This window comes from Lonchura striata, chromosome Z, assembly GCF_046129695.1.
Source record: "Lonchura striata isolate bLonStr1 chromosome Z, bLonStr1.mat, whole genome shotgun sequence".
Classification (NCBI taxonomy): domain Eukaryota; kingdom Metazoa; phylum Chordata; class Aves; order Passeriformes; family Estrildidae; genus Lonchura; species Lonchura striata.
Window position 1 is genome coordinate 36,690,356 of NC_134642.1, and position 25,578 is coordinate 36,715,933.

At 38.6% G+C, this 25,578-nt stretch overlaps 1 protein-coding gene across 1 annotated transcript; it reads right to left on the reverse strand.

Annotated features, from left to right (window-relative positions):
* Nucleotides 1-101: 101 nt before the first annotated feature.
* Nucleotides 102-25,578, reverse strand: OSMR (oncostatin M receptor). Its single transcript, XM_031507398.2, has 17 exons — nt 25,503-25,578; nt 21,052-21,215; nt 19,386-19,545; nt 17,587-17,859; nt 16,885-17,011; nt 15,502-15,659; nt 13,388-13,524; nt 11,968-12,121; nt 11,371-11,447; nt 10,724-10,946; nt 10,025-10,207; nt 8,722-8,823; nt 8,119-8,298; nt 6,303-6,467; nt 4,727-4,805; nt 4,400-4,472; nt 102-3,411 (listed from the first exon to the last, which is right to left on the reverse strand). Exons 1-17 carry the CDS (start codon nt 25,573-25,575, stop codon nt 2,956-2,958), a joined length of 2,784 nt encoding a protein of 927 aa, XP_031363258.1. The 5' UTR covers nt 25,576-25,578; the 3' UTR covers nt 102-2,955.

Sequence of the window (25,578 nt, forward strand, 5' to 3'; positions counted from 1 at the left end):
AAATTTGACTTATATTTGTAAGTTACTAGTTAACTAGAACAATCAGAAGCTTCCCAAATAAAATTTTTTTTGCAAAAAAAAATTACATTAATGCTTGATAAGATACAGAGACTCTTTAATAGTTCACATACCATTTTTATTTTAAAAATTTAACATACTGAGAATTATGTTTAATTATGTGATGGCTTAAGTATTACCATTTCAACAAGAGAAATGTTGCATTATGAACAAAAAAAAAAGGTTTACAATTTTGGACTCATTTCAACTATTAATACCAGACAGATGTTTTAATATATAAAAATTATACACACTTCTCCACATATGCCAAAATACTTCTCTAATCTTCAGTTCTGGTGCCCAGACTGTGCCCTTTTACTGGCACAGAGATACTGTCCTTAGAGTCCTCCACTTGTATGCTTTTTATGCACAGGTTTCACAAAGCACCGCCCATCAGAGCCAGGAAGCAGAAGGGTTTATAGGGAAAGAGGAGCCGGCTTCTTCCCTCACCCACTGATCTGGAATGTGGTCAAGTATGTCACTGAGTCCAGATAATGGAATTTCATCAGACCAGGAGGATCTCCCTGGGAATAGCCAGGGGATTGAGAAGTAGGAACTCAGCCAGGCCTATGTGTCTCACCCCCCCACCAGAAGGCACAACTGGCTGAACCCACAAACCCCTTCATTCACTTCCTGGGTAGAATTGCTGCAGCCAGGCCTCAGTGAGAGCAGCTTTTTCAAAGCTGGGAGTTGTGCCAGGTTGCAGCTGTCCCCCTGGCAGGAGGAACTGCAGCAATGTCAGAATTTAAAATGCTTTGTACAATAGTCTGGTTTCTTTGACTGACATCTAGATCTGAATTCCTTAGTTCTTGATTTAGGATACATTTTCAACATTTTAGAATAAATACACCTTTTTCTGAAATGTACAGCTGAGAAGTTTTGTGTTGGTTGTGATAAAGCTCATATGTTTATTGGCCTTTTTTCCAGCAGCAAAGCTTTTAAGTTATGCAAGTACATACAATGTTGTGAAGCATTCTGGAGAAGCAAATGTTTCATGCATGAAGATACTGTGGTATCAAGCCTTCACATGCATTGTTACTCAAAGAAGAGGCTAAGCTAAAGGGGGGAAGTTTCCCTGGTATGTATCTGTCAAATCAACCTTCTTCCTTATCCTCCCTGTTCTCTTGCCCTTCAGCAGAATGTGCCCAGCTGCATTTCCTTACTTGGGTGGCTGGAGGCTGAAAGGCAGGACCATTCTGCAAACTCTTCTCTACTTCTCTAGTCTGTGAGCCACCTGCACCTGTGCACAGCACTCAGATGGACATGGCACGGTGTCATCTCTGTGTCTGTATCCTCCCCCTTTCCTGGCTGAAGACTTCTCCCTCTGTTTACAGGCAGTGCTTGTCTCAGCCCACAAGCTGTGCAAGGTCTTAATGGTTTTCCCATTGCAACACAGCTTGTGACATTACAACAGTATCTGTCAGCAACAGTGTAAAAACTAGATGTGATTCAGTATCAGAACTCATCTTGTCTGCAGCTGTTTCATTTCTAGGAGTGTGATTAGCCTAGCTAAACACAGAGAAGGCAAGCAACTGCATTTTAGCAAACAAGCTGAACATCAAAATGTTCATTCTTCATTTGTTTCACCTTTAAGAATTGCTTATGCTGTGTTCTTAAGCTGAAACCATCTCTTTGTGACGGATTATAAACAGCATAAGGAGGTAAAACCAAAGGGTTCCTTGTGCACTGAGGTAAATTGGATAAGACTTTCAGCTACAATTCTGAATGTACTCCTTCATTACAAATGTCCAAGTTTCCGAAATCAAAAGGAAAGGCCAAATTCACTGCTGTCTACTGTGGGGATTCTGAATGTTACAGTAAATATTTTTTTGGTTTTGTTTCTTTAACACATGCAAAAGTAATGTTGAGAGATCTAGATGTATGCAGGCTGAATATGATGTCCTTGAAAAATGCGATTCAGACATATGTGCTTCCTACCAGACTGTCTGGTTGGTTGGTTGGCTGATTGGGGCTTGCTAGGGAAGTACAGGGGTTAATGCCAAAAGTTCAGTTCACGTGCACCATACCATGTGGTACCACTTCTGTCTTTCTGGAAAATTGACTCCTTTACACCTAACTCCCTACGTCTCTTCAATGTATAGTTAAGACAATTTTAAAGGGTCTTTAGGCAGAGAAGAAGTGTAAAGAGCCCCATTTACAACATATGGAAGCAGGGTAAAAATAAAAAATCCCTATAAAAATCTGTTTTCTGTGCTCTTTCACACATCAAGTGTAGTTAGGACACAAGTAAGTAAAAGGACGATCAATGGATTTGGGTGCTCTGGGCAGCACTCCTGTTGAAGTCAAAGTTCCTTCAAATCTTCCAGGAATGAGCCACACTGTGTGCAGTAACACTTCTACAGTGATGCCTTATATTGTTGGAGGGAGAGAAAATAAACCCAGCCCCCAAAATGACCAGGTAATGCTCCATGTCCAGCAGCACAGTACCCACTGGCTGGGGTGGTAGAGTGTACACTGGCTGTGTACTGGTAGAGTACACAGAGCACTGCAAGAAAAATGCACGCCTTGAGCAGCACGACCTTCCCCCTTGTTTAATTTGCTCTTCTACTTATGAATACTTTAAATCTCTGCAAAATAAAGCAGTTCTCTGCATCAGCCTGTGACAGATTGCTGTGATATCACTTGCTGCATAACACAAGCCACAAACCAGCCTATAAATCTCATATAATGCCCGTAAGTTGTAATGGAACTATAACACACATAATTCCTGTGTAAGTCAGTACTCAAAACTAGTCCAGAAACAACAGCTTTGCTGTTATTAATGGAAGTCAGGCATCTGGGCTTGTGAGAGCCCTAATCAAAAGAAGCCGTGGCTTTAGAAATTCTCACAGTGTGTAGCCAAACACTGACTGGATGGACTCAGTGGAGAACAGAACATCAAACCCTCTCCCCCAACCAGCATGTATCTGTTTGTGAGATGTATTTCAGACTGTTCTTTCTCTCAACTGTTTCTGTGGTGGTTGAGGCTGTGTCCTCATGAAAAATATCTATGTAGCATTGTGGTTGGTACAGAACCACTGTCTGATTTGTCTTGCCTGCTTCCAGTGTCTCTGGTATTTGGTAGGGATCAGATTCAGCCTCAAGTGGAGAAGAGTAAGCAAAATTCTCAAAACAAGTATGATTTTGAGGTGTTGGTGTGGGTGGGAAGTCCCTTGCTACATTTTTACTAGGGTAAATCCAGGAAGAATTGTGACCATCAATCTTATCTTCAGTTGGTGTTGAAGATAATGGGCTCCAGGTAACAGGATGCAATTTATGAGCTTCATCATTACTCTCCATGGCTAGCATGTCAGGAAGGCAGTCATTTATCTTCATAACTTTCTCAGAATCAATCTGCAAGAGAATCATTAAACAAAAAAACTACTCAATGAAAGAAGTCCAGAGTAGAAAAAAGAGAGTGATTACTTTAAGGAATTTGAATATCCCTACACAGTGTTTTTTAGTTACCACTTTTCAAATAATTGAATTTGAAGGAAAACCTACATAGAAGATGTTCAATGGAATCTGTATTTTATGTGAAATTTATCAGACTATTTATTTAGAGATTTTTTTTAAGTAAACTCACAATGACCATATTTGAGGATGGAACCATGTCCCTCTACTCTAAAAATTTAGCCAGGTTTTTGATACGTGCTGGTTTTAGTTTGAGGCAGAAGCAACTGGCAGACAGCAGCGGTGGCTGTTAGGTGTCCTTCACTCCTTGCTCTCATGCTGCTGTTCGGTGAACACCAGCAGCTCCACCTGTGCCAGAGCAAAGGCTTTGAAGCCCCCAGCACACAATACAGAAGCAGCAGGTCACAGTTTGGAGGGGCTACAGAAGAAGCTGAAGGTCTTTTGCCAATTATGTTTCCCAGCCAAGCCTGGCAGAACCCTCTGCAGCCTCCCAGGGCCAGCAAGTGCACAGCCCTGCAGTGTCCTCCTGTGGGCACTGGGGCGGATGCATCTCCCAGGCTGCAGGGAAGTCCAGCATCCTCTGGGCTGCTGAGTTCAGACAGTACAGTGGTTTGAACAGTAACCATGGAGGAATCACCTGCTGGTCAAAAGATTTCATTTATTCTCCAGTTGTGCATTTTCTTTTCACAGTAACAGACTGCAATTTAAGCTGGTCATTGCAGAGACGCGTGAATGTCAAAAGAAGAGTCTTCCACTAAATGGTAATACTAAACTGTGTTAATTTGTGTATAACAATTAAAAGTAGTCAACACAAAAACTGTTAATAAATTAATTTTTAAATGCAGTCAACACAAGAATAGTACTCTTTCATAAAGCTACTATGCAAAGAACAGACAAAATGAAAACTCTAGATGTTCAGTGATATTACCTTAAATTCTTTGAATGACAGCACTTTGCTCTTGCTAGGACTAGGTATTACAGGACAGCAGCACTCCTTCACCCTGGATATAAGAGACCAAAACAAATGACATTTTTGTTCTCTTCTCAAAGCACATACCAACAGAAGCCACCAAAGATGATCAGTGTCCCAGAAATGCCACAAGCCAAGTACTTAAAACATCCACACAATCAGACAGCCAAAGGAAGAAATTAACGGGGCCTTGCAATGGGCTGGAAGCAACAAGCTGCAGCAGTAGTTTGTGAATTAGATTAGTAATACTGTCTGTCTACAACAGACACATGCATTACAACTTACCACTTCATCTTCCAGTGGCATATAGCTGCTACTAGGGTTGGAACTATCACTAGCAGGAATACAAAGTGCAGCATGTTTGCTGTGGGAGAAAAATACTTTAAAATTCTGGTTTTAACTTCTCACATGTTAAAGTCAATATAGCTTGATTTTCTGGGGCAAAAAAAACATCAAGACTGCATGGGATGCCTTCCACTAACCCAGCAGTAAAACTGTGTGGTCCATGGTTGCAAGGTAGCTTGGCTGGAATTTCTGGGATATCTCCATAAGCCTTTAGACCTGGATTCCCTTTATTTAGAATGGAATAATAACTAGATTGCTTTTTATTTGCCCTCATATTGGCACTTTAGCTGTAAGATTAATTTTCAAAATTATAACCTCAATTAAGTATTGTTTAAGGTTTCTCTCAGACTTGCAGAGAAGACAGATTTTTACCGTGAGACATGAACAACATCTGTACTTCCATTTTGGACTAGCTAGCAAGAAAAACACTACACAAGTGTTCAGGTTTCCCAGGATTTATGCTGATACAGGGATCTCAGTATTTCCTTCTAGCTGGAAGACAGCCTTGGGCTATGCTGTTCACAAACACTGAGGCTGTAAGTGGGCTGGGAGGAGCGCTAGTTAGTGCCTGCTCTCCCTCTGCCTTGTCCAGTGCCCTCCTGCCCTGTGCCAGAGAGTTTGTGCATCCCTACCACAAACCACAGGACGGAATGGACACGTTACATTGCATCTCTTGTACCTCTTTAGGGTTAATTAAGCCTTTTTTTTTATTCTCTGCTTGTCTGTACAAACATCTGGCTGGCTGATGGGCACTGGAACTTGTGTGTTAGAAGCAAAACTATGCCTGTGAGGGTGCCATGATGCTCAGACACTGTAGTAGTTAGCCTAAAACATGGACTCTCCTTGCATAAACTAATGCTTCCCCCTTTCCCATCCCTTCACCTTCATCTCCAGCCCCAAAATGTTATTCAAAACAGGCGTCTCTAGTCTGGATCCTAAGTTTCACAACCATGCTGACTGGTATTTTCAAGGGAAAAAGTTATGGGCAAGTGATTTTCTCTTCTGCTTTGGTGATCAAATCTGCCCAGTTAGCAAACTACTGTGCCCATGCCAACAACCCTTCTGTACTGACTTATGAAGGAGTGAACTTGGCAACAGTTTTAAAGATGGGTGAGAGTAAGAATCAACATTGGAAGTTCAAGAGTCCATACAGGAATAACCTGTTTGCACACAAGTCTGCAGGTTTTCCTATTTTAGAAAAGCAGCTAAATCTAAATACAATTCTTCAATGAGTTATAAAAAAAAGGACTCACTATATGTGCAAATGTGCATATATTGGATATAATACTTAAATAAAGATGTAAATTAGTCTCATTCTAAAATTTAAAAAGAATCCTTTCTACTTAAAAGTATCAAAATGCCATGCTGGTATGCTCATATCATTTCTCAGTTAGAGTCTTTCTTAAGTGAATATTGCATTGAATTAAATGTGTTCACTTAAGAAAGGAAGATTATTATAACATTGGAAATCATCCCATCCTTCTGCTAGGGGATATTATTCACAGCCAGTACTCACAGTTACATGGTGTATCTATGTATCTAAAGTTAACAATGGGAGTCTCTCCTCCACCTGTAAATGCTTTAACCGCTACTTTGTATTTTGTGTTTGGCATCAGGTGTTTCACGGTGTATCTCTTTTCTTCTGGGTTTTCAATTGTGTATTTACATAGCTCTGATTCATCTAAAAGAAAACAGATCAGACAGAATCACTGGATCACAGAATCTTCTGTTAGAAAGGACACTAAGGGTCACCTAGTTCTATCTCCCCTTCCATGGACAGGGACACCTTCCACTAGACCAGGTTACTCAGCCCCATCCAGCCTGGCCTTGAACACTTCGAGACATCCACAGCTTCTCTGGGCAACCTGTTCCAGAGCCTCACTACCCTCACAGTAAATCTTCTCCTAATAGCTAATCTCAGCCTATACTCTTTCAGTTTAAAACCATAACCACTTGTCCTATCAGTAAAGGCCCTGGTAAGAAGTCTCTCTCTCCATTTTTTTATAAGCACCCTGTTAGGTACTGAAAGGTTGCAATAAGTTGTCCACAAAATATTACAAAACCAGTTAACTGAAATAACAAAGCATTTGCAATCCGCCTCCTTTGTAATTTGCACACTTTCTTCCAGGAAGGATGATGCATCCTGACTCACTGCCACTGGGCTGGACTCACATCCCTTCTAACTGGACTGGCCACAGCATTGCTCTCCTCTGGCAGACACCTAACAACTTGTTGACAAGGACTGAACCTTGTTTATTTTAATTTCTTTTTCCTTGAGCATTGTACCAGAATGATTTGAGTTTTGTCATTTCTTTTTTTTTACCAGAAGCCTTTAGCCCTTAAGCTCATGACAATTTCTTTGAAGATAATCAAAAGCAAGAAACCTCTGCCTCAAAAAAGAGCTCTTTTGCCTCTCTACTGTGCAACTCCCAAACCCCAGGGAGAAACGGGTTAGGTTATTTCTGCTGTTTTCAGTCACACCCCTTGTCTGCCAGCAGAAGCAGTGAAACAGAAAAATCTCTGATTTAAACTTTTAAAAGTGTAACTGGGATTACTTACAGAATTATGGTACTTATGGTTACTTCAGTTCTGACAAAAACTTCTACATAAGCCTCCCTCAGTTCAAACTATACTTTTCATCCTGGCACTAGTCTAATCAGCAGAACAGAGGACATGACCCAAGCAGAAGAAAAGGCATGGAAAAAAATTTAAAATATAGTCTTTTAATGTGTTGGAAACATCTGAAAATTATAATGGAGCAAAGTCATCTGGAGCGGTTCTGCATGTGGAACAGAAAGGTGTGCGATAAATTTTTGGCTTTGTGCCACTTCACAGCTCAGTTCTGCTGAAGGAACTCCACTGTAAACACACAAATACTTTCACTAAAAAACAATTTGCATGGATAATTTATACAGTGCTCCAATTTTGAAGGAAATAAATTGTATCCCATGTGTTCCTAAAATACCCCAAGTCCTAATAAGACTAACATGCCTTCTATCCAAGTAGAGCACAAACAGATGTTTTTCAACATTCATCCAGAACTCACATCACAAGAGGCAGAACTCCTCCTATAGTACCGAAGTCTTTTCTGGAGCTAAAAAAGAGTCATGGAAAAGAGGATGTGGGCTGTAAATCATTATAAAGCCAGGAATCACTTCTGCTTACCAGCACTTCAAGCACAGAGAGGACCAAAAGCAACAGGTGTTGAAATCTAGAGAGGGCTGAATGAGCCAGCCACGCTGCCTAATGTGAACTTTCTAAGATGCTGCAATACCAACAAGTTTTCCACTTGTATCAATGACACAACTTTCTGTAGCAGAGAGCTCAGTTACCTGAAAGAATGTGCTTTATTGATTCTTTCAAACTGCAGTTCCCTTGTATAGGTGACACATAAACGTGGTAGCCTCTTACAAAACCAGGTGCTGACTCATTTGTGAGATAAGAATCCCAAGACAGTGTTACTGAATTGTAAGTCAGGTCAACTTTTCTCACAATAGGGTCAAGAAAAGGTGCTGGAAGAAAGGAAATTCAAGTTAAACTTGCAAGTATTCTTCAAGACTCTTTTTTCTTATCATTTGAAAAATCCACATGTGGTGTTTATGTTTATATCTTTCTTTATTTAAAAGCTGAACAAAGCTCTCTACAGAAACTGTCAGCTTCACAGGGCCTTCATGCACCCACATTATCAGCAATAACTGATAATAACAGCTTTGTTTAGCTCTCCTGATAAACATGGGCTCTACCTGATCACGCCACTAACCAAATATCCTCCAAGTAGGGCCTGTATGTTGATAATGTATGTTAAATGCCTCACTAAAGATACAGAAAGTACACAAAAACTTCCCATTTTATCTAGCTGGAGGAGGAGGCAGTTATTCCATTTGTGACAGATCAATTTAGCAAATGGACAAACCCCAAATACGTTGCCAACTTACGCAGCTCCTGAAGATAACCAATCTTTTTTTCCAGTAAGGATGCTCTATTAGCAACAGATCCATAGATGCGGAATTTGTATCTCACCCCCGGAACAAAAGCAGCTAGAAAACAGTTCAATAAAAATAGGCTATGGTTTGTCTTTCAACTTTACTTTTATTTAATTGCTCCCTACCAAGGTCAATAACGTATTAGACACCTTCTCTGAGTGCTATTGTGCTATTAAAGCAACTGAAGGAGACAGAGGGCAAGCCAATTTTTGGTGTGCATTGTGTGAATTAAACACATTTATTCTGTCTGAAAGAGAGAATTGGGAGAGAGGTTTATATATATAATTTTTTTGCCATACAGTATTCAAGGTGACAGAACAATAGACTCTAAATGCACCAAAAAGAAGGACAATTTCATTTATGTTTCTGGCACAGGCAAAGGTTGTGTTTTGGAATATTTGATGCAAACATATATCCAAGATATCAAGATTCGTTGTTATCCTCACAGATATTCACTCCCATTCATATTAAGCAAGTGCAAACCACTGAAGAATTTGACAATACTCTTCCCATGTGTTACCACAGTCCTTTTCATTATGTGCAAGTTTCTGTACATTTGTGAGAATTGAGGTGCAGCTCCTCTATTGCAAATTTATGTGTGTTCCAACAAATTTTGTTCAAACAGATTTCATTCCAAAGTGAGCTCTCAGCTTGAGAGACAATAGGAAAGATAAATTCTTGTAGCTGTGGAAGCATATTAGAGCAACTTTCACACAGACAGGAAGGATTTAGGTTTGCTAGCCACAAGCAGGATAAAAAACATGCAACTGATCTTAAGCAAGGAGACTGGTGCTGAGACACATCATTTGTGGCACACTGACAGCACCAAATCTCTCACTACACCATGGGTTTAAATTGCCTGAGTCTAAACTTCTGATCCATGTTACAGATAGGATAGATGCCCTTCTGTATCTCTCTTGCTAAATTATTTTAACTTCTTCATTAACCTCACCATCCTCCTTCAAGATACTGCTATAAGCCACTCAGAAAAGGTTTCGTCTAACATACTGTGCTGACTTTTCTAATATAGTATGCTGCATTCCAAGGCTTAATGGTGCTGGTAAACTTGTGTCTTAGACACAAGTTTTTTGGTAGAAAAACATGATGTCACATGCCTTTGAAGAATTACACCTGCACAGCACAGAATTCAATACTCAAAATATTTAAAAAAATATATTTGTTTCCTAAATTCAATTAATGCCCACAGCTTGAAGAACTGATGCACAGCCAGAAAGAATATTTGTTTGGCTTTCACCTGAGCTGATCACAGCACTGGAAGTGTTGGGTCCAAATCTCTTCCACTGCAAATCACAAGGTTCCAACCTGGGAAAGTTACACCAGTCAATAATGTAACTGTTATATATACTTCTGGGCTCCCAGGAGATAAAAATGCCGTCATCTGTACCATTGACCTGTTCTTCCTCAAGCTCTCCAGTGCCTAGGAATGAACAAAACAGAATCTCTTATTATCGTCCTGCATGACACTTCAGAGTCATAAATGAATACATCTCCTATACTAACCAGTTGAAAACAACAATAAAAGAGTTGCATTCCTTCACTAAATGACATATGGGGTCTTTCATATTCTGAAAGCTGACAGCTCAGAAACCATCCAGCAATTGTTACATGTTCACCAAAAAAAATCAGCTGCAGAAACCTAGAGTCAAAGAGTCAGAATAAGCTAATCACACTGGCACTGGCAGCACCATCAAGGTACCTCTGAGGCCCTAGTTTTAGGCCAAATGTATTTTGCTCTGTGGAAATACTCTCTGCACTTAAGCTTAATAAACACACATCTGCCACCCTGTAGGAAAAAATACAGTCATAATTTTCATACAGCAGTGGTGTGAGTTAAGAGGTAAGATTTTTTGCCCAAGATGACAAATTCTGTCTTCATTCAAAACAGGTAGAAACAAAACTCTAGTAATATAATTATAACTGAAAGTACTCCTACTGTTATCTGTAGCTCTAGAGATGATCAATACTGAAGGAAGTGAAAAATTAGCATTGTTCTTTGCCACAATACTGATTTTATAGGAATGGTTATCAATGAAAATCCTTGTGCTATTGTAGAATGAAGAAAAGGAGATGCTTTCAGGCTGGGAGCCATCTTCCATTTTTTTCAAGGTTACTTCATATGAAATAATTTTTCCATTTGCTTGAAAACTTGGTGTTTGCTGAGAAAAAAAGTTATGGAGGAAGAGAACAATAACTTAGTAAATCTTGCTGAACAAATATGAGAGAATCATTCAGAATTTTAAATAACTAACAGGATGTGTTATTTCTGTAAAAATATGAACACTTGTTTCCATACATTCATACATACTGATTGAAATGGAAATGCAGAAGTCCTGGTAATGGGATCTGTCTTATTATAATACTTAGAAAAATAGAATTGCATTCCTGAAATTCCAGGACAGCACACCATCCTATATAGCTACATGTGTTCTGAGATATTTTATATACAATCTGTTCTAGATTTGTAAAAGACATTTTCATACTGAATTGCTAACAGCTGCACACAAATCATGGGAGAAGTTTCCAAGAGATGGAAATTTCTTTATGAAGAGCTTTGTTTATATTTCTGTAGGTATGTCTCACCTTCCAGAACAAGGTCACATTTCGTCCCCCAAGAACTGGTGTAATTTCTCTCCATATGTCCAGTTTCCCTGATGGAGCTGCAACAAATACAGCAAAACAATAAAATGAGAATGCTCTGGGTGTGGAGAGAATAGGCAGTTTAACTGCTTCCTCCCATTTGAAGAAATTCCACTCACAACATCTCCTTTTCACTCCCAGGTCTTGCCCAAACATTATCCTTTAACATAATTTTCCCTCTGTTCCTTTTTTTGAATTAGAGTCTGCTTAATTTCCCTAGAAAACCTTTATTTGCAGTCACCAGACTCTTCCCACCTCTTCACCTTTCCTCCAGGCCACAAAGGGCACTGTATCTCAGTCTGTCCATCTTCCCAGTCAACTGCATTTCCCACTGCCTGCAGAGCAGGGAATGTTCGAGACTAACAGGTAGGCTGACAATTACTTTAGGAAGTCATCTTCTTGAAGTTTGTATAGAGTGTTTCTTTCATGCATGCAACAGGCCTCTGCTTTAACTACACAGCAGAAGAGTAACAAACAGCAAAGAGAGGTGGCAAGCAAGGAACATCCATCAAACTTTGCTTCTCAACGGGTTGGACATACTTCCTTCCTTTGTTCTGGTGGTCAGGGGCTGGCTCCACGCACTCCACCTCCAGAAGTGCTTGACCGCCCCGCAGCGTACCCTGGCCGTGTACTCCGTGTATGGCTGCAGCCCACGCACCGTGATGCGCCTCGAGTCCGCGACAGAGCTGTTGTGCTGCAAAACACAGACACAACAGGCACAGCTCAGAACAGCGTCCTCAGCAAGGTGTCCTGCTCTGAGAAAATAGCTCTTCCTCTAGACCCTGCAAGAGACAGTTAAGCATCACTTGGGAAAGGAAGCCATGGAACCACAATCAAAAAAAAGCAAAAATTACACAAGATCAAAACAGTGGGAGATTCAAAAGGAAGGCTGGAAGCACCTCTGTGTAACTGTCTGAGTTACTCAGAACCCTCCACCTGAGTACTTTTTACATCCAAGAGGGAATTTACTAAAATCTTGGCCTCACAGAGTCTTGGGCTATTACCTCATATAAAAGTAGGATGTTGTTCCATATATATGCAGAGTAATCTACAGCCATCTTCTCTTTCCATGTTTTTTTCCCAGCCTTTACCTCACTCTCTCCTAGGAGACAGAGTGAGTTCTGGTAACAATCAAGAAGCCAGCCTCTTCTCAAAACTGTCCCCTGCAATGGCCAACTGCAGTGGTCACTTGATCTGACACCTACAATCCTAAACTACAATAAAGACAGAATGCAGCTTGACTGTGTTTGCACTGCACCTTTTTAATGTGCTAGAGGCAAGCTGCCTTCTAAGAAAAGAGCTATAGAGAGGTGACAGTAAACAGGCAAAAAGTCCATCAAGCTCACCATTTGTGGAAGAGGTGGAAAAAGATAAGGAATCTAGTCAAATAATCTTCAAAGAGATTGAAGAGGAAGGGAAGAAAAATTGTTCTGGGATTTCACCACTAGAAACCAGACTCTAACATCAACTACAATCACTAGCACACAGAAAAAGCTTGGACTGATACAAAAGAAACCTTCAACATTGCTCTGAAATGGCACATGTGAAATGGCACATGTGAAATGGCATGAGCAATTGAAATAAATCAAAATTACCAGTAGCTTATATATATATTATGTATTATACAACTTAACGATTATTAGGCCCTTCAGTGTTTTCACTAACTTCAAGAAATCTCAGAACCCATTCCGCAAAGCACTGAGCGACATAGTCAGACCAGTTATACCACATACTTCTGCCAGGGTACAGGCAGTACTTGGAGTGAGAGTTAGAGCAAAGAGTGGCTGCCCACATGGACTGCATAATCAGTGTAGAGCTTGGGAAGCAAACAAATCCAGAAAACAGACAAATCAACATGCTCACAAGACTTATAATGCATTTGTATTGCTGGGTACTTATTTTTTAATCACATCAGAGAGATCCTCACTATATTTTTGTTTAGGAAATTCAGGTTTCATACCAGTTCTACTTTTCCATCAGGTTGGAGCACTTCAGTCTGACAAAAGAGTTCAATTTCATTGTTTTCATAATTCCAGTGTAATGTCATTTCTGTATCTGTACAATCTTCCCAAACCTGGAAAGGTGCAGTGGGATACACTGCCAATGGAAAATCTGAGTTAGCTGTTTCAAAACATAAAATACATGCAATAGTATATTAAGATATTTTAGCTGCGTAGTAAAAGCAAATAAAAAAATAGAGATTTTTCTCCTAATCTAGAAGAAACACATATAAATTGTAAAACTTCATTTCAGAATGTAAATGCAAGTAAATGTTACATAAAGTTTAAAAATTCCCCTTGTGCTACTTAGAAAAGTTTTAAAGCATCATGGATAAAAGGAAGAGAAACATTAATTGCAAACAATTAAAATTCTCTAATTCAGGGCCTGGCAGAAACTACCATGATATAATATGGTAACATTTGACACATTTCTACACTGCAGAATTTGATTATTTGACAACAATTTTATTCACTCTAACATTAACTCCTGTCAGTAGTTATCCTCCAGCAAACAGTGACAATGCTACTTCTTCCAAAAGATTTCAGAGATTCTTTACTGCTGTGTAAGAGCAAGAGTATTCAGCAAGTGAAGTAAATCTCAGACTCTCCCATATTATCATACAATAGTGAGGAATGCAATGCAATGTGAGGGCAGGGCAATGCAGGTGAGGGGTAATGCTTGTACCCTTTATCCTAAAACTTCACATGATTGAATTACACTACTCCATGAAATACAATTTGAGGACTTTCACACTTGAAAGAGTTTGTATTTGATATAGAAGGTCCAAAGTAGCATATGCAGAATTGGAAACAAATGGATTTACATTTTCCTTTACTTACTGTCGTCCTTTAAGAAAGAAAATCCTAATGTAAATATTTGCAGGATCAGAGAAAAAAATGAAGGATTTTACAGGAAGCACTATTTAAAAGCTTAACTTATCACACATATTATACAAAATTTCTTTAACTTGCAACTATCACTAGGACCAGAAAAATAATATTGTAATAAATTTTAATGTACTTATCACATTGAATGTAAACTATTCTAGCCTGACTTCCCATGAAAACTGAGTTTATGACATTGTATTGTCTCTCTACATACAACCTGTCAGTTTACTCCTCCACTTTCTTGACCTATTTCTTCCACTTCCGAACAATCAGACAATCAAATTTTAGAATTCTCATGCCTCTCTTGAGACAAATCAAACACAGACATTTAACGTTAGTTTCTTCATATAAAAAAAATGTGTCTTGCAAAACTGTCAGTAATGCCTCTGAGAAAGGAAGCAGTGCCAGGGTGCAGCAGTTACACCAACAACCTCCTAGGCCACCCATTGTCCTGTCAGCTTCTGAGCTGCACATATGGCCTCCTGCTTCCTGCAACCACAGGACTTGGGGAACACTGAAGAAGACTCAAGGAGAACTGGAAATACTGCTGGAGACTGAAGAAACACCCAGCTGTTTTGAGGCAAGAGTAGGAAGAAGCTTAGGGGACCCATGGCATACTGAGATAAAGGACACAACTATTTGGGAACAAGGAACCACAGCCATTAGATACTTAGAGAATAACCTGCCTCTTGTCACTGATGAACTACTTTTCCTCCCTTACAGTAGTACAGTGGAGGTTACCATCCCATATTAGGACCAAAAGCAGATTAGCACCATAACTTCTTTCCCAGCAATAACTCCTACACATGTATCACATCTCGTATCATATCAATTCCCAAGTAACCTACACAGATATTTTGCTTAAACATCCCATTTTATATCCTTGTATCATTTTGTTTTCTATTCCATTAGCCAGCTTCAGCAAAGCAGCAGATTTCAAAACATTAAGGGGGTAATTCCAATTACCAAATCTGATGTTTGGAGTAAAGCTGTTTTCTACTGTTCATACAACTTCCCGAAGGTGAAACTGAAGAGAGAGCAGGTAACTGTAGCACAGGGACAGATAAGAAATTAAACTGGGAAGATAAAAATCAAGGACTTCCATACTTCAAACCGGGGCACAGAAGTATCAAGCTCAGAAGGAGCAACAAAAAGCCCAGAAAAAAGGTATAGAAAAAACCCTTACGTCTGTGATTTACATCAAAAACATCTGTGGCAGTTTTCTTTCCCAGTGGGTTTTCCACAGTCACTGTGACATTCCAGATCCGCTGCTGGCCTATATTCCAAGAGCATGAGCACTTCTTAGAACAACTTGCTTTGCACAGAGCCGTTTTCTGGGATGACCTATCAAAGAAAGTGAGAGGTAGGAGAGAGGCAAAAAGAGTTGTCCATAATATATAATCAACATAGATCTTGAAAGTTTCTGATGTCCAACTAGAATATGGCATCATAAAAAATAAGGCTGAGGGGCCTTATATAAGAAGCCACACACTTCTTTTCTTTACCCCGAAGTATGATGCATACAAATACTCTTAAAAAAAGTTTCCTTTGAAATGCAGGTTTGTTTTTTTAAGATACAGCTACATTGCTTTTAGAAACTTCTTTATGGATAGTCTAAACCAGTGACTTATTTGCCAAGACTTAAATAATTTACATGTTTACAATTAAGCTTTTAAATGAAATTGTAATTTTAACTGCACCTTGAAGTGCATCTTCTAACCTTCCATTTTTAAATCAGCATCCCAGTATCCTAATGGAAGTGAATGATGCAGAGACCAGGAAGGTGTATGCAATGCTGGCCTGTTTTCTGCTGAGATATTTTGATTAAAGTTTGTTGTGATTCTGAGGCATCTGTCCCATTTCATGAGTTTCCCTTTCTCTGCAGACCTTGATGTAAAGCCCCTCTTCACATGCAAGGGCCATGTCTGATATCCCACAGCTGTGTTGCCTTGACTCAGACTGCTAAGAAAGAGCTATGAGAAAGTCTACAGATTTTTTTTTTAAAGTAAAAGGGCCAGCTGAAGCTATAGAAATTATAGACACATGAAGGACATTTGAGATAGGATTGTCAGTGGCTCAAGGATTCAATAAGGATAACATCAACATCTAAAGCTCTAAAATCCAAAAGGAAAATAACTAGGGAAGTTAATCAGGCAGAGTACTCGGTCTAAGTGCCAATGGATCATGACCACACTAATACTCAACCTACCAGCTGATCAGATCCTAGTTATCTGTTGTGTGTGCTACCCAACAATTATGTTATACTTTTAAGTTATCTACATCCTGATTTCAGGGTATCTTGCTATCTACAGAACAATATCCAAACTTACTAACTCAAAAGAATGGTTAGAATAAGCTTTATCAGGCAGAACTTGATCTAAAGGACTACCAACTTTGTTATAGCTAGTCTGATTCAGAGCAGTTCAGCACTGCTCAAGCTTTGTTAAATAAGTGATCAGTGAGGTAGAAAAAGGTAAGCAGCTAATTACAACAACAAATCCACAGATTCTAAGGGAAAGAAGGAAAGAAGGTGACTGGTACAGCACATATCTACAACAATAAGACTTACGTTTTAGACACTGTGTATTTTGGTGAATTCTTTCCATAGAGATAGGTCTCTTGATCTCTCCAAGTACATGTTACTCTTTTCATGTCTTGAGTTTGGCAAGAAAAATCTTTAGGTGTATCAGGTGGTTCTTATCAGAAAAAATAACCAAAAAGAAACCATTATGGCAGTCAAGGCAAAACTCATCAACCTTTTTAAACATTAACAAGCTAGAAAATGGATAAGTACAAAGTCTGGTTTATTATAGATGCTATTACTGAAATTACAGTTATTCACTGGCTACTCTGCAGAGATGGTCAAGACAATACCACGAGTCAATAGCAATCAAACACTTTTATACTCCATTATCTTTTTTTAATACTCATCCATTCATTTATTCAATCTGTACTCTTTTCTATCCTTAAAAATTGCTATTGGCCTTTGAAAATGAGACTGTGCTGAGTTTTTACCACATGCACACAGACAAGGAAGCTGAACTCCTGAATGGGTGGGTATGTTTATGAATCAACCACCTGTCATAGGGTCAATTAATTTCTTTCCTGTTTTCTCTATATAAATTTACAAATCTCAAGTCAGATGGAGTTCAGACAGACATGACAAGAGCATAATAACTTACAGCAAGCTTTTTCCCCCATCCATTTTTTCTACAGTCATTCTTGAGTTAATAACAAGAGGAAAATAAACCTGTAAAATGTATTCACTTACTACCCACAAAGAAAGCTGCTTCATGTGACCGTTTATCCTCATCATAACAGTAGACATGAATGTTAGATCCTTTGTCATGTGACAGATTTTCCACAGTGAGAAGTCTGACTTGACTGTTTGTGTGCTTGAAAACATCAACAGTTGGGAATACAGAGAATTCCTTAATGGTTTGACCTTTCCCTCCTATGCAGCAAAGAGTAATATCAGAGCCTTCTGCTAAAATTTTTTCTTTTGGAAAGATTTGTGGCCCACTCCTATTTGAAGTGTCCAGACCTGCAAATTAAAAAAAAAATTAAAAAAAAAAATTAAAAAAAAAAATCTGCTCAAGGCAGCAGCCCTCAGCCAGAACACAAAACTAAGCATTTCCAGAAGAAATTGCTAATGCTATATTATCCATTCATAGACTCTTATTTAGTATCCTTCTGAATACAGAGGTGAATTTCACATGTAATAATACCTTTCTTTTAAACTCATAAGCATGTAATGTAGTCCAACAAACTACCTAAGAGACTAAATCTGTTTTACTGCCTTTCATTTATAGGAAATCAAAAGTGTTATGTCAAGAATTCTCTTTACAAAGGAACACCACCTCCTTCTCCTATGCAGACACTGTTGCTTATATCCAGAACACCTGGTCTTGAAGACTTGTGGCAGGGGGCTACAAAAACAACATGGCCATGCAGAGGCTCAGCTAAGAGGAGTCAACATTGACTGAATCAGATCAAGGGGATAATCAACTTGGAATGAGACTCCCATAGCTTTCTATCTTGGACTGCTTGCTGGATGGGAACATTAGTGGAATTTAAGTGACTCACAACTTTTTACACATATTGCATGAATAAAATCTGCTGTCAAGAATCTGATCCAGAAACCTGATGACAGGCTGCTACCTTTCAGAGAGCTCTACATCAGGTCTGTAATGTGGGATCAGTTTGTGACCAAGAAAGTATTTTTGTACCACATCTACTTGTAACTGAAAAAAATAAGCTCCAGGATTGAGAAGACTGTGGGACAAAAAAAGAATCTTGCATCTTACTGCTCATTATATAACAACAGAGAGATGAGTGTCACAATCCAAGTATGAACATCTGTGATGCCTCTTCTGTTGGAGACATGATGCCTCCAATATCTAAAAGCCTTTGCTGCTCCAAATGAGTGTTTCATTATAAAATCACTAGAGTCATGTTTTCTAAAGTAGTTGCATATTTTGTTTAAACAAGATTCTCTGGAAACCAAACTGCTCTAGTAAGACATGGTAATCCAAAAAAAAAGATTAATTTTGTGATGTCATTAATTCTATTATTGGTTCACTCCCTGGTTTATTCTCGTATAATTCAGAAGACATTCCTTCCAAGTGAAATAAGGAGCTGACTTGCTCCTTTCTCTCTGCTTCTGTAATACCAATTCAAGCTATGAATCCCAGACAAAAAACACACATTCATCAGATCATGAAGCCCCTCACTCTGTGCTTCCCCTCCTTTCCCTGAGTCTGGGCCAGGGATGTGCCTATCCAAGATCCCATGTCACTTCATCTATTACATTGTTTTAATGTGTGTAAAAAAAAAAAAAAGCTCTAAAACTTTTGTCTAGGGAGATATTCTGCAAATTATAGCAATGCCTGAAGCACTTCTATTATTGCTGGCAAAATATAGGAACTAGCTAGTGCTTAGAGCAAATGGATTCTTGATGTGATGCCATCTCTCCTGAACTGTCCTCCATGGTTACATTTGCTGGTGAATTACAAACTAGTTTTATACTTGAAACAAAACCCCAATATTACAAAGTCTTGTTTTGCTTACCTGGAAGAGACTCCCACAAACTCCACTGACTCCAGATTTTTGATGTTTTGGCCTTGCTCCTGATCCTCACAGCATGTGACATGCACTCCAAAGGTATGTCTGAGTCCCATGTCCAATGAAGAGGCTTTCCCAGTTTATCAAGCGTGACATTTTGAAATTCCTACAAAGAGCAGTAAGGCAAAGTATTGAAAACACAGCAACGTGAAAATTTGGAAATATAATCAAAAGCAGCAGGAAAGCTCAAAGGAGAAAAATGCTTTGGAAAATGAATGTCTGAAACTCTACTAGCTATACGGGATCTCACACTAAGTAACTAGTCAGCTAATCAACTTCTTACAGATCTGTGCTAGCGGTGGTGGAGTGACTGATGTGCTGATATATTCGGGAGTAAGACCCTGCTTCTCATGACCAGGATTTGCTCTCAGAGACTGTATGTTATTTATGTCTGCTATTACATAAGCTGCTGCCTACAAATGCATCCTTATGCTCTGGGTTACCTATTCCTGTGGTGGAGTCACCACCCCTAGAGTGACTTAAAAGATGTGTGGATTCAGCATTTAGAGATGTGGTTTAGTGTGGACTTGGTAGTGCTGGGTTAACAGCTGGACTCAATGACCCTATAGAATTTTTCCAACCTTTGAGATTCTATCATTCTACATGCTTTAGTTCTTATAGCAACCACACTAGATTCTCAGCCTATAGATCTGTGCTGCTTGTATGATTTGTGCCAAAGCCGTGACTCACACTGAGCAGTAGAGAACTTCTCCCTGGTACTGCTTTCCATCAGCAACACCTGCACTTCCATATTGCCACTCCTCTAAGAAAAATTCTGCCATCAGTTCAAAATTTAATTTCTCAGTTATAGCCCTGAGGGACATGGCTACAGCTCTAGAAGTTATAGGCTGTCCATGTTTTGGTATGAGCAGACTCACAGAGCTTCTTTATTGGTACACATACATCAGAAAAACACAGAAGCAAATATATTCCTGTATGGTAGTGACATTCAAAGTAACTTGTCATGTTTATTATGAACAAACAGAATGGACTACATCCCTGGATTTGAGACACTTTTACTTCCTTCCAATAATTTAATAAGAATTTGTTGAAGGACACTTCAAAAAAACCCAGCTTAATTGTTTGTAGCTATATGGCCCCAGTTGCTGACTTCAGGGTGAGATCTACTCATTGGGATAAAAATCCTATCCAGCATATCAAAGTGGTAAAAATCTTCAGAACTGCATAGAACTCATTTGCAGTGAAGATGTGGTTCTTCATACTCAGAGACAAAACACCACCAGCTAGGGTGATCAAAGTAAACTGTGATTTATAACAATGCCTATTTTATTATATTGATCCCTGATTTCAGAAAAGTAAGACTTTGTCTGTTTTATGTACTTTCTGACAAATAGCAACTCTAAATGAACTAGTGCAGTTTTTCAGTTTAAGTTCTAAAAAGTCTTTTTGGAGGCTGCTCCCATACAGAAGTCACAAGCAGAAAAACACCCAGAACAGGCCTAAGCCTGTTATTTGGGTGATCTCCTCTTCAGAAAATGTTGCTGGTTCAGACACTAAGGAAAACTATTAGGACAGGGAGTTTACAAAGAGACATGACTACATCTTCCATCACTGAAAATGACTAGTACACTTCTCTTCTAAGTACACTTACTGTCCACACAGTAGTAGCTTCATCAGTTCGACGGACTTGTATCTCAAAAGATATTGCCAACTCAGCATCATGTGCTGACTTGACAACATCCCATTCCACCAGCAGCCGTTGAAGATCCAAATCCTTGGAAACGTTAAGGTACGTTACTGGAAACACATCGGATTCTATGAGCAGAAAAAGGGCACAAAAATATTACTGTCTAGCTCAGTTATAAAGCAGACTTGAAAAAAACGTGGTTAGAGGTAAAATAGGTTTCACACCAGATGGTTCTGAAGGAAAAAAAAAGTAAGTGATCAGGACCTATGCTAATGATGACAAAAGGGAAGATAAGTCATTTCTTAAGGAATCAGCAGGATAAAATGAGGTTCCTTAATCTATTCAATAGCTCCCCACCATGACATTTGGTACATTGTTTAATTTCTTTATGCTCTCAATTTACTAGTTGTTTTATGGGAGTACAGACCAATACCATCATAATCTTATAAAGAGGAACAACATAATGTATTAAGAAGGACTAAATCCCAAAAAATTCCAAACCCCAGCAAGCCTTCATATCATTGGCGTAGAAACTCTGGGCTCAGTTTTGATCTCTGACATAATACAGACTAAATGAGTTCATGCAAAACCATTATTTTAACAGAATAGGATGAGGGTTTCCCTCAGTAGCTAGCTTAGCTCATAGTCTAGCATTAAGTGCATTCCTGTTTTCTCTACACAGCACTTTGGTCATGACTGTGGATTCTTCTACTGGAATTAGACACCTAGCTCTAATGGCACTTGCATACTTCTCTTGGTATGGATTTAATTCTAGACAATGACATGATAAAGCAAAATCTAAAAGTCAGACAGAAGTCCCTTTTGGTGTTGGGAAATAAAAGGCCCTGCAAGATTGTTCTGTGGAAAAGTACATATAACCCTCTAAATGGTTCCTCTTTTTAGATGATTCCTTTGTGACCCCTCCCTAAAAACCCTAACTGTTGGAAGAAATGAAATATATCACTCACTGATCTGTCAATTCTCTACTTCCTGAAAATGAAACAAACATAAACCCCCTAAATTTGATCTGATTGTTAATGAAGCCAGGGAGATGAACCGTCTGAGTAACTAGGTTTTTTCTTTTGCCACAGGTGCTTTCCAAGGTGCTTCTGCTTGTTACAAAAGGACAAGGTCAAAGTGTTTATCCTAACCAAAACACAGAAAAAGAGACACAAAAATAGCTACACCTTTTAATAAAATAGGACGCATTCTGTGCATTCCTGATACATTACAGCCAGAATCATCAGGGGCACAATGGATTGAGTAACCTCAGCAGCCCCTTACAAAACTGCCACCTCCATCCTGTCCCCTAGATACACTTCCCTCACTGGACTACCTTAGACTTTTGCCATGTATCACTCGCAGAAACACAAGAATTCAGGAGATTTGGACTGAGAATCTACATTTTGATAGATACTTCTGGTAGCCACCATGTATCCAAATAATTCTGCAATTTATCCTGGAGTAGCTGCATTACCCCAACCTCTGTGCAGCAGTTTTCCAACACAGGGATTTTTACAATAGGAGAAAGGAACAAAAGGCTCAAGAGAAGCAGCAGTTATAACAATCTCAGGTCAATCAAAGGAAGCAAATAAAACTTTATAAGCATATTTGTTTATTATGAGAATACAGACACTGACACAACTCTGTTGTTTATATAAGTACAGACTAAAATTAAAGAATATATGGAGGAAAAAAGGTACAAAGTTATTAAAAACTGCTGAACAAAGGATTCTCTTTTAGCAAAACATCCAGAAACTCTGTTGGGATATTTTTAGCCTATTCGATTTTCAAGGGTACTAAAAGTCAGAGCAAAATGAAAACCATATGTTTTCCATCTAGAGAAAACTTCTGGTATGAGCATCTTCAGATAAGCTTGGAGAACAAATCAAGTTTTACTGTTCAAACATATGGTCTTAGAAACAGGACTATAGTATCTTCAAGTGTTTTGGAGAAAGAAATATATGCAACACACCTTGTATAAAGTCTCACTGCAGTCTTAATATATAATTACTATGCAATTATTAACATGTAAATTTACATGAAAGCAGAATTCACAGCCTTAATGTCTCTGCGTGGTAAGTGCAAAATGTTTCACATGCAGAAATAAAATTTCCTTTTTGGCTATGGTAATGACATGGTCCTTAAAAAGTGTACCTGCTGCTTCACAGCTGCTTTGAAAAACTATGGGCATCAGTTTTATACTGCCATAAGGAAACCCTGTACCTGTGACAATTATTGCCTGAAAGTAAATAAACAATGTAAAAAGCTTGGGGGTAAATTTCACTGAATGATGACAGAGCATCAATTTTAGGTTTTACTGGAAAAAAGAAATATTATTAACTTCACTGCCAACAACTGACCAGGCAAGGAGCCAGAACAACCAAAACAACACAATGATTCATAAACTCAACAGCGGAAGTGGAGTATCACTTTATTTTGTAAAGATAGGACAAAACACACTTCATTTTCCCACATTTTCCAGACTTTCACCATCAAAACAAGATAAACACTGTTAAAATCCTACTTATGCTAAAGAATTAACTGTAATGTCTCCAGTATTCTTGTATGTTCACTACCCATTTACCTGAAACACCATGTACCAAATCTCTTGAGGGATCTCATTTCACATTCACAAGATGATCTAGAACTCTGGGCCTTGTTGTTTTCTACTGTTTTTTCTGTCTGAACTGCTGAAGCAACAGAGGAAGAAAGGAACTGGGGGAAGGAAAGGACCCTGCTAGTTTCTCAATGAATTTCAATGGCAAAAAGTAAGGGTCCAGGGAAAGAAAATAAATACACCTGAAAGAAAAGCCAGCCAGTTGGCAGAATCCCCTTTCTTTATCAGGGTGCACCATTAAAAGAAACTTCTGCATATGTTCTGAATTTCTCTATCCTCTTTCTGCTCTTTTTATAGCAAATTATAATTGCAAGTGTCACTATTATGCCTACTGCATTGATGATGAGCCAGCATCTCCTCTCTGTATCTGTTTTTTTTTGTCCAAATGAAAATATCATCCCTTTTCTTGCCATAAAGAATACATCCACCTGACACACTTAATTAGCTTGATAAAAGAACTGCTAAGGTCTTATTAGTTTCTGTTTTTCCTCCATGTGTACAAGTGTCCCTCCACTATCTCTCTTCAGCTAGACAACATATCACTTCACACCCCACACTATTTTGTTTTATACAGAATTTGGCATAAAACAGTCTAGATAATCAGTTGGAGCTTATGCACAGCACTAAAAAATAGAAGAAACAACATAGTTAAGGATATATCCAAAATCTTGATGACCACCAACTTACAAAGTAGCTATTAAAGAATTTTGTAGTGTATTTTTAACATGTGAAAGTATTTGCAGCATTCACAGTTACAATATTCTCTTCTAGCAAAATTAAGCGTTTGAGGCATCTTAAGACTTGTTTTAACTTGCAAGCTAACTCAAGACTATGTGAATAGTTATGATTAACAGACACTAATTTTATTCCTGAAAAATTGCATGTGAAAACAAGTGACTAAGTTACTGTAATGAAGTAACTGTCTGGACTTGCCAGCATTACAAAGTTTTTTCCTCATTCTAGGAGCCCTAGTAATAATCTCAAAACTGAGACTTGGGTGAGTGGTGTGTGAACATGTGAATTTCAAGGTTGAAGAGAGAAAAAAATGTCTGAAAAAGATATATTGTCCCTTTAGTATGATAATCAATATATTTTTAAAAACCCAAACATCTCTCTGCTTTCTTCACCAACTTAAAAAAGGCAATACAATTTCCATAATGCAGACTAGAGCTTGGTAACGTTTGCCTTTTTAGTGGTGGTCACAGCAAGGGCAATTAAGATTTCTTTTTTCTTTTAATGGAGACATACCTAAATGCTGGCAGCAAGTACACAAGTATTTTTTACCTTAAAACACACAGCATTAAAGTTATCATTATACTCAACTCTTTCCCCTTAAAATATGCAGATTTTCTTTCTGAATTTGTATTGGATGAGTATGTGAAGTGTAAAAATTAAAAATCTGGTCCTGGAATCTTGTGGTACAATCAGAAAAGAGCCAACAGAAATGCTAAAGAGATGAGACAAAAAAAGAAAGGAAAGAAATAAAAAAAACATAGAAGTTGTCAAAGAGGAAATAAATTATTTTAATATGACAGTACAGATGATAGGAGAAAGAGGATGAGAAAATAAATAAATACACCTTGGCTTCACATCATTGCAAGTTGCTGATTCAACAGGCATTTTTGCATAATGGAGTCACAAAAGGTAATAATGAAAGTTGCTCTATCACCTTACCAAAGAGAATAATTTGATTAAATGTGTGACATGTTGCTTGATCAGAGACTTACAAATCAACAAACTGAAAGCTTCAGTTGCTGTAGACTGCTTCCAAATAAAAAAAAAATCAAACATTTACCTTGCTGTGAGTATGCAGTGTAGCACATCCTCAGGGGGAGCAGTACTGCCAGAATCATGAACTGATTCATCATTCA

Excerpts from the sequence above, each read along its gene's own strand:
- OSMR (XM_031507398.2), bottom strand. The coding sequence starts at position 25,575 with ATGATGAATCAGTTCATGATTCTGGCAGTACTGCTCCCCCTGAGGATG. Across the intron at positions 19,546-21,051 it reads AAGCTACTACTGTGTGGACA|GAATTTCAAAATGTCACGCT; the intron begins GTAAGTGTACTT and ends TGCTCTTTGTAG. Across the intron at positions 6,468-8,118 it reads AATAAAGCACATTCTTTCAG|ATGAATCAGAGCTATGTAAA; the intron begins GTAACTGAGCTC and ends GTTTTCTTTTAG.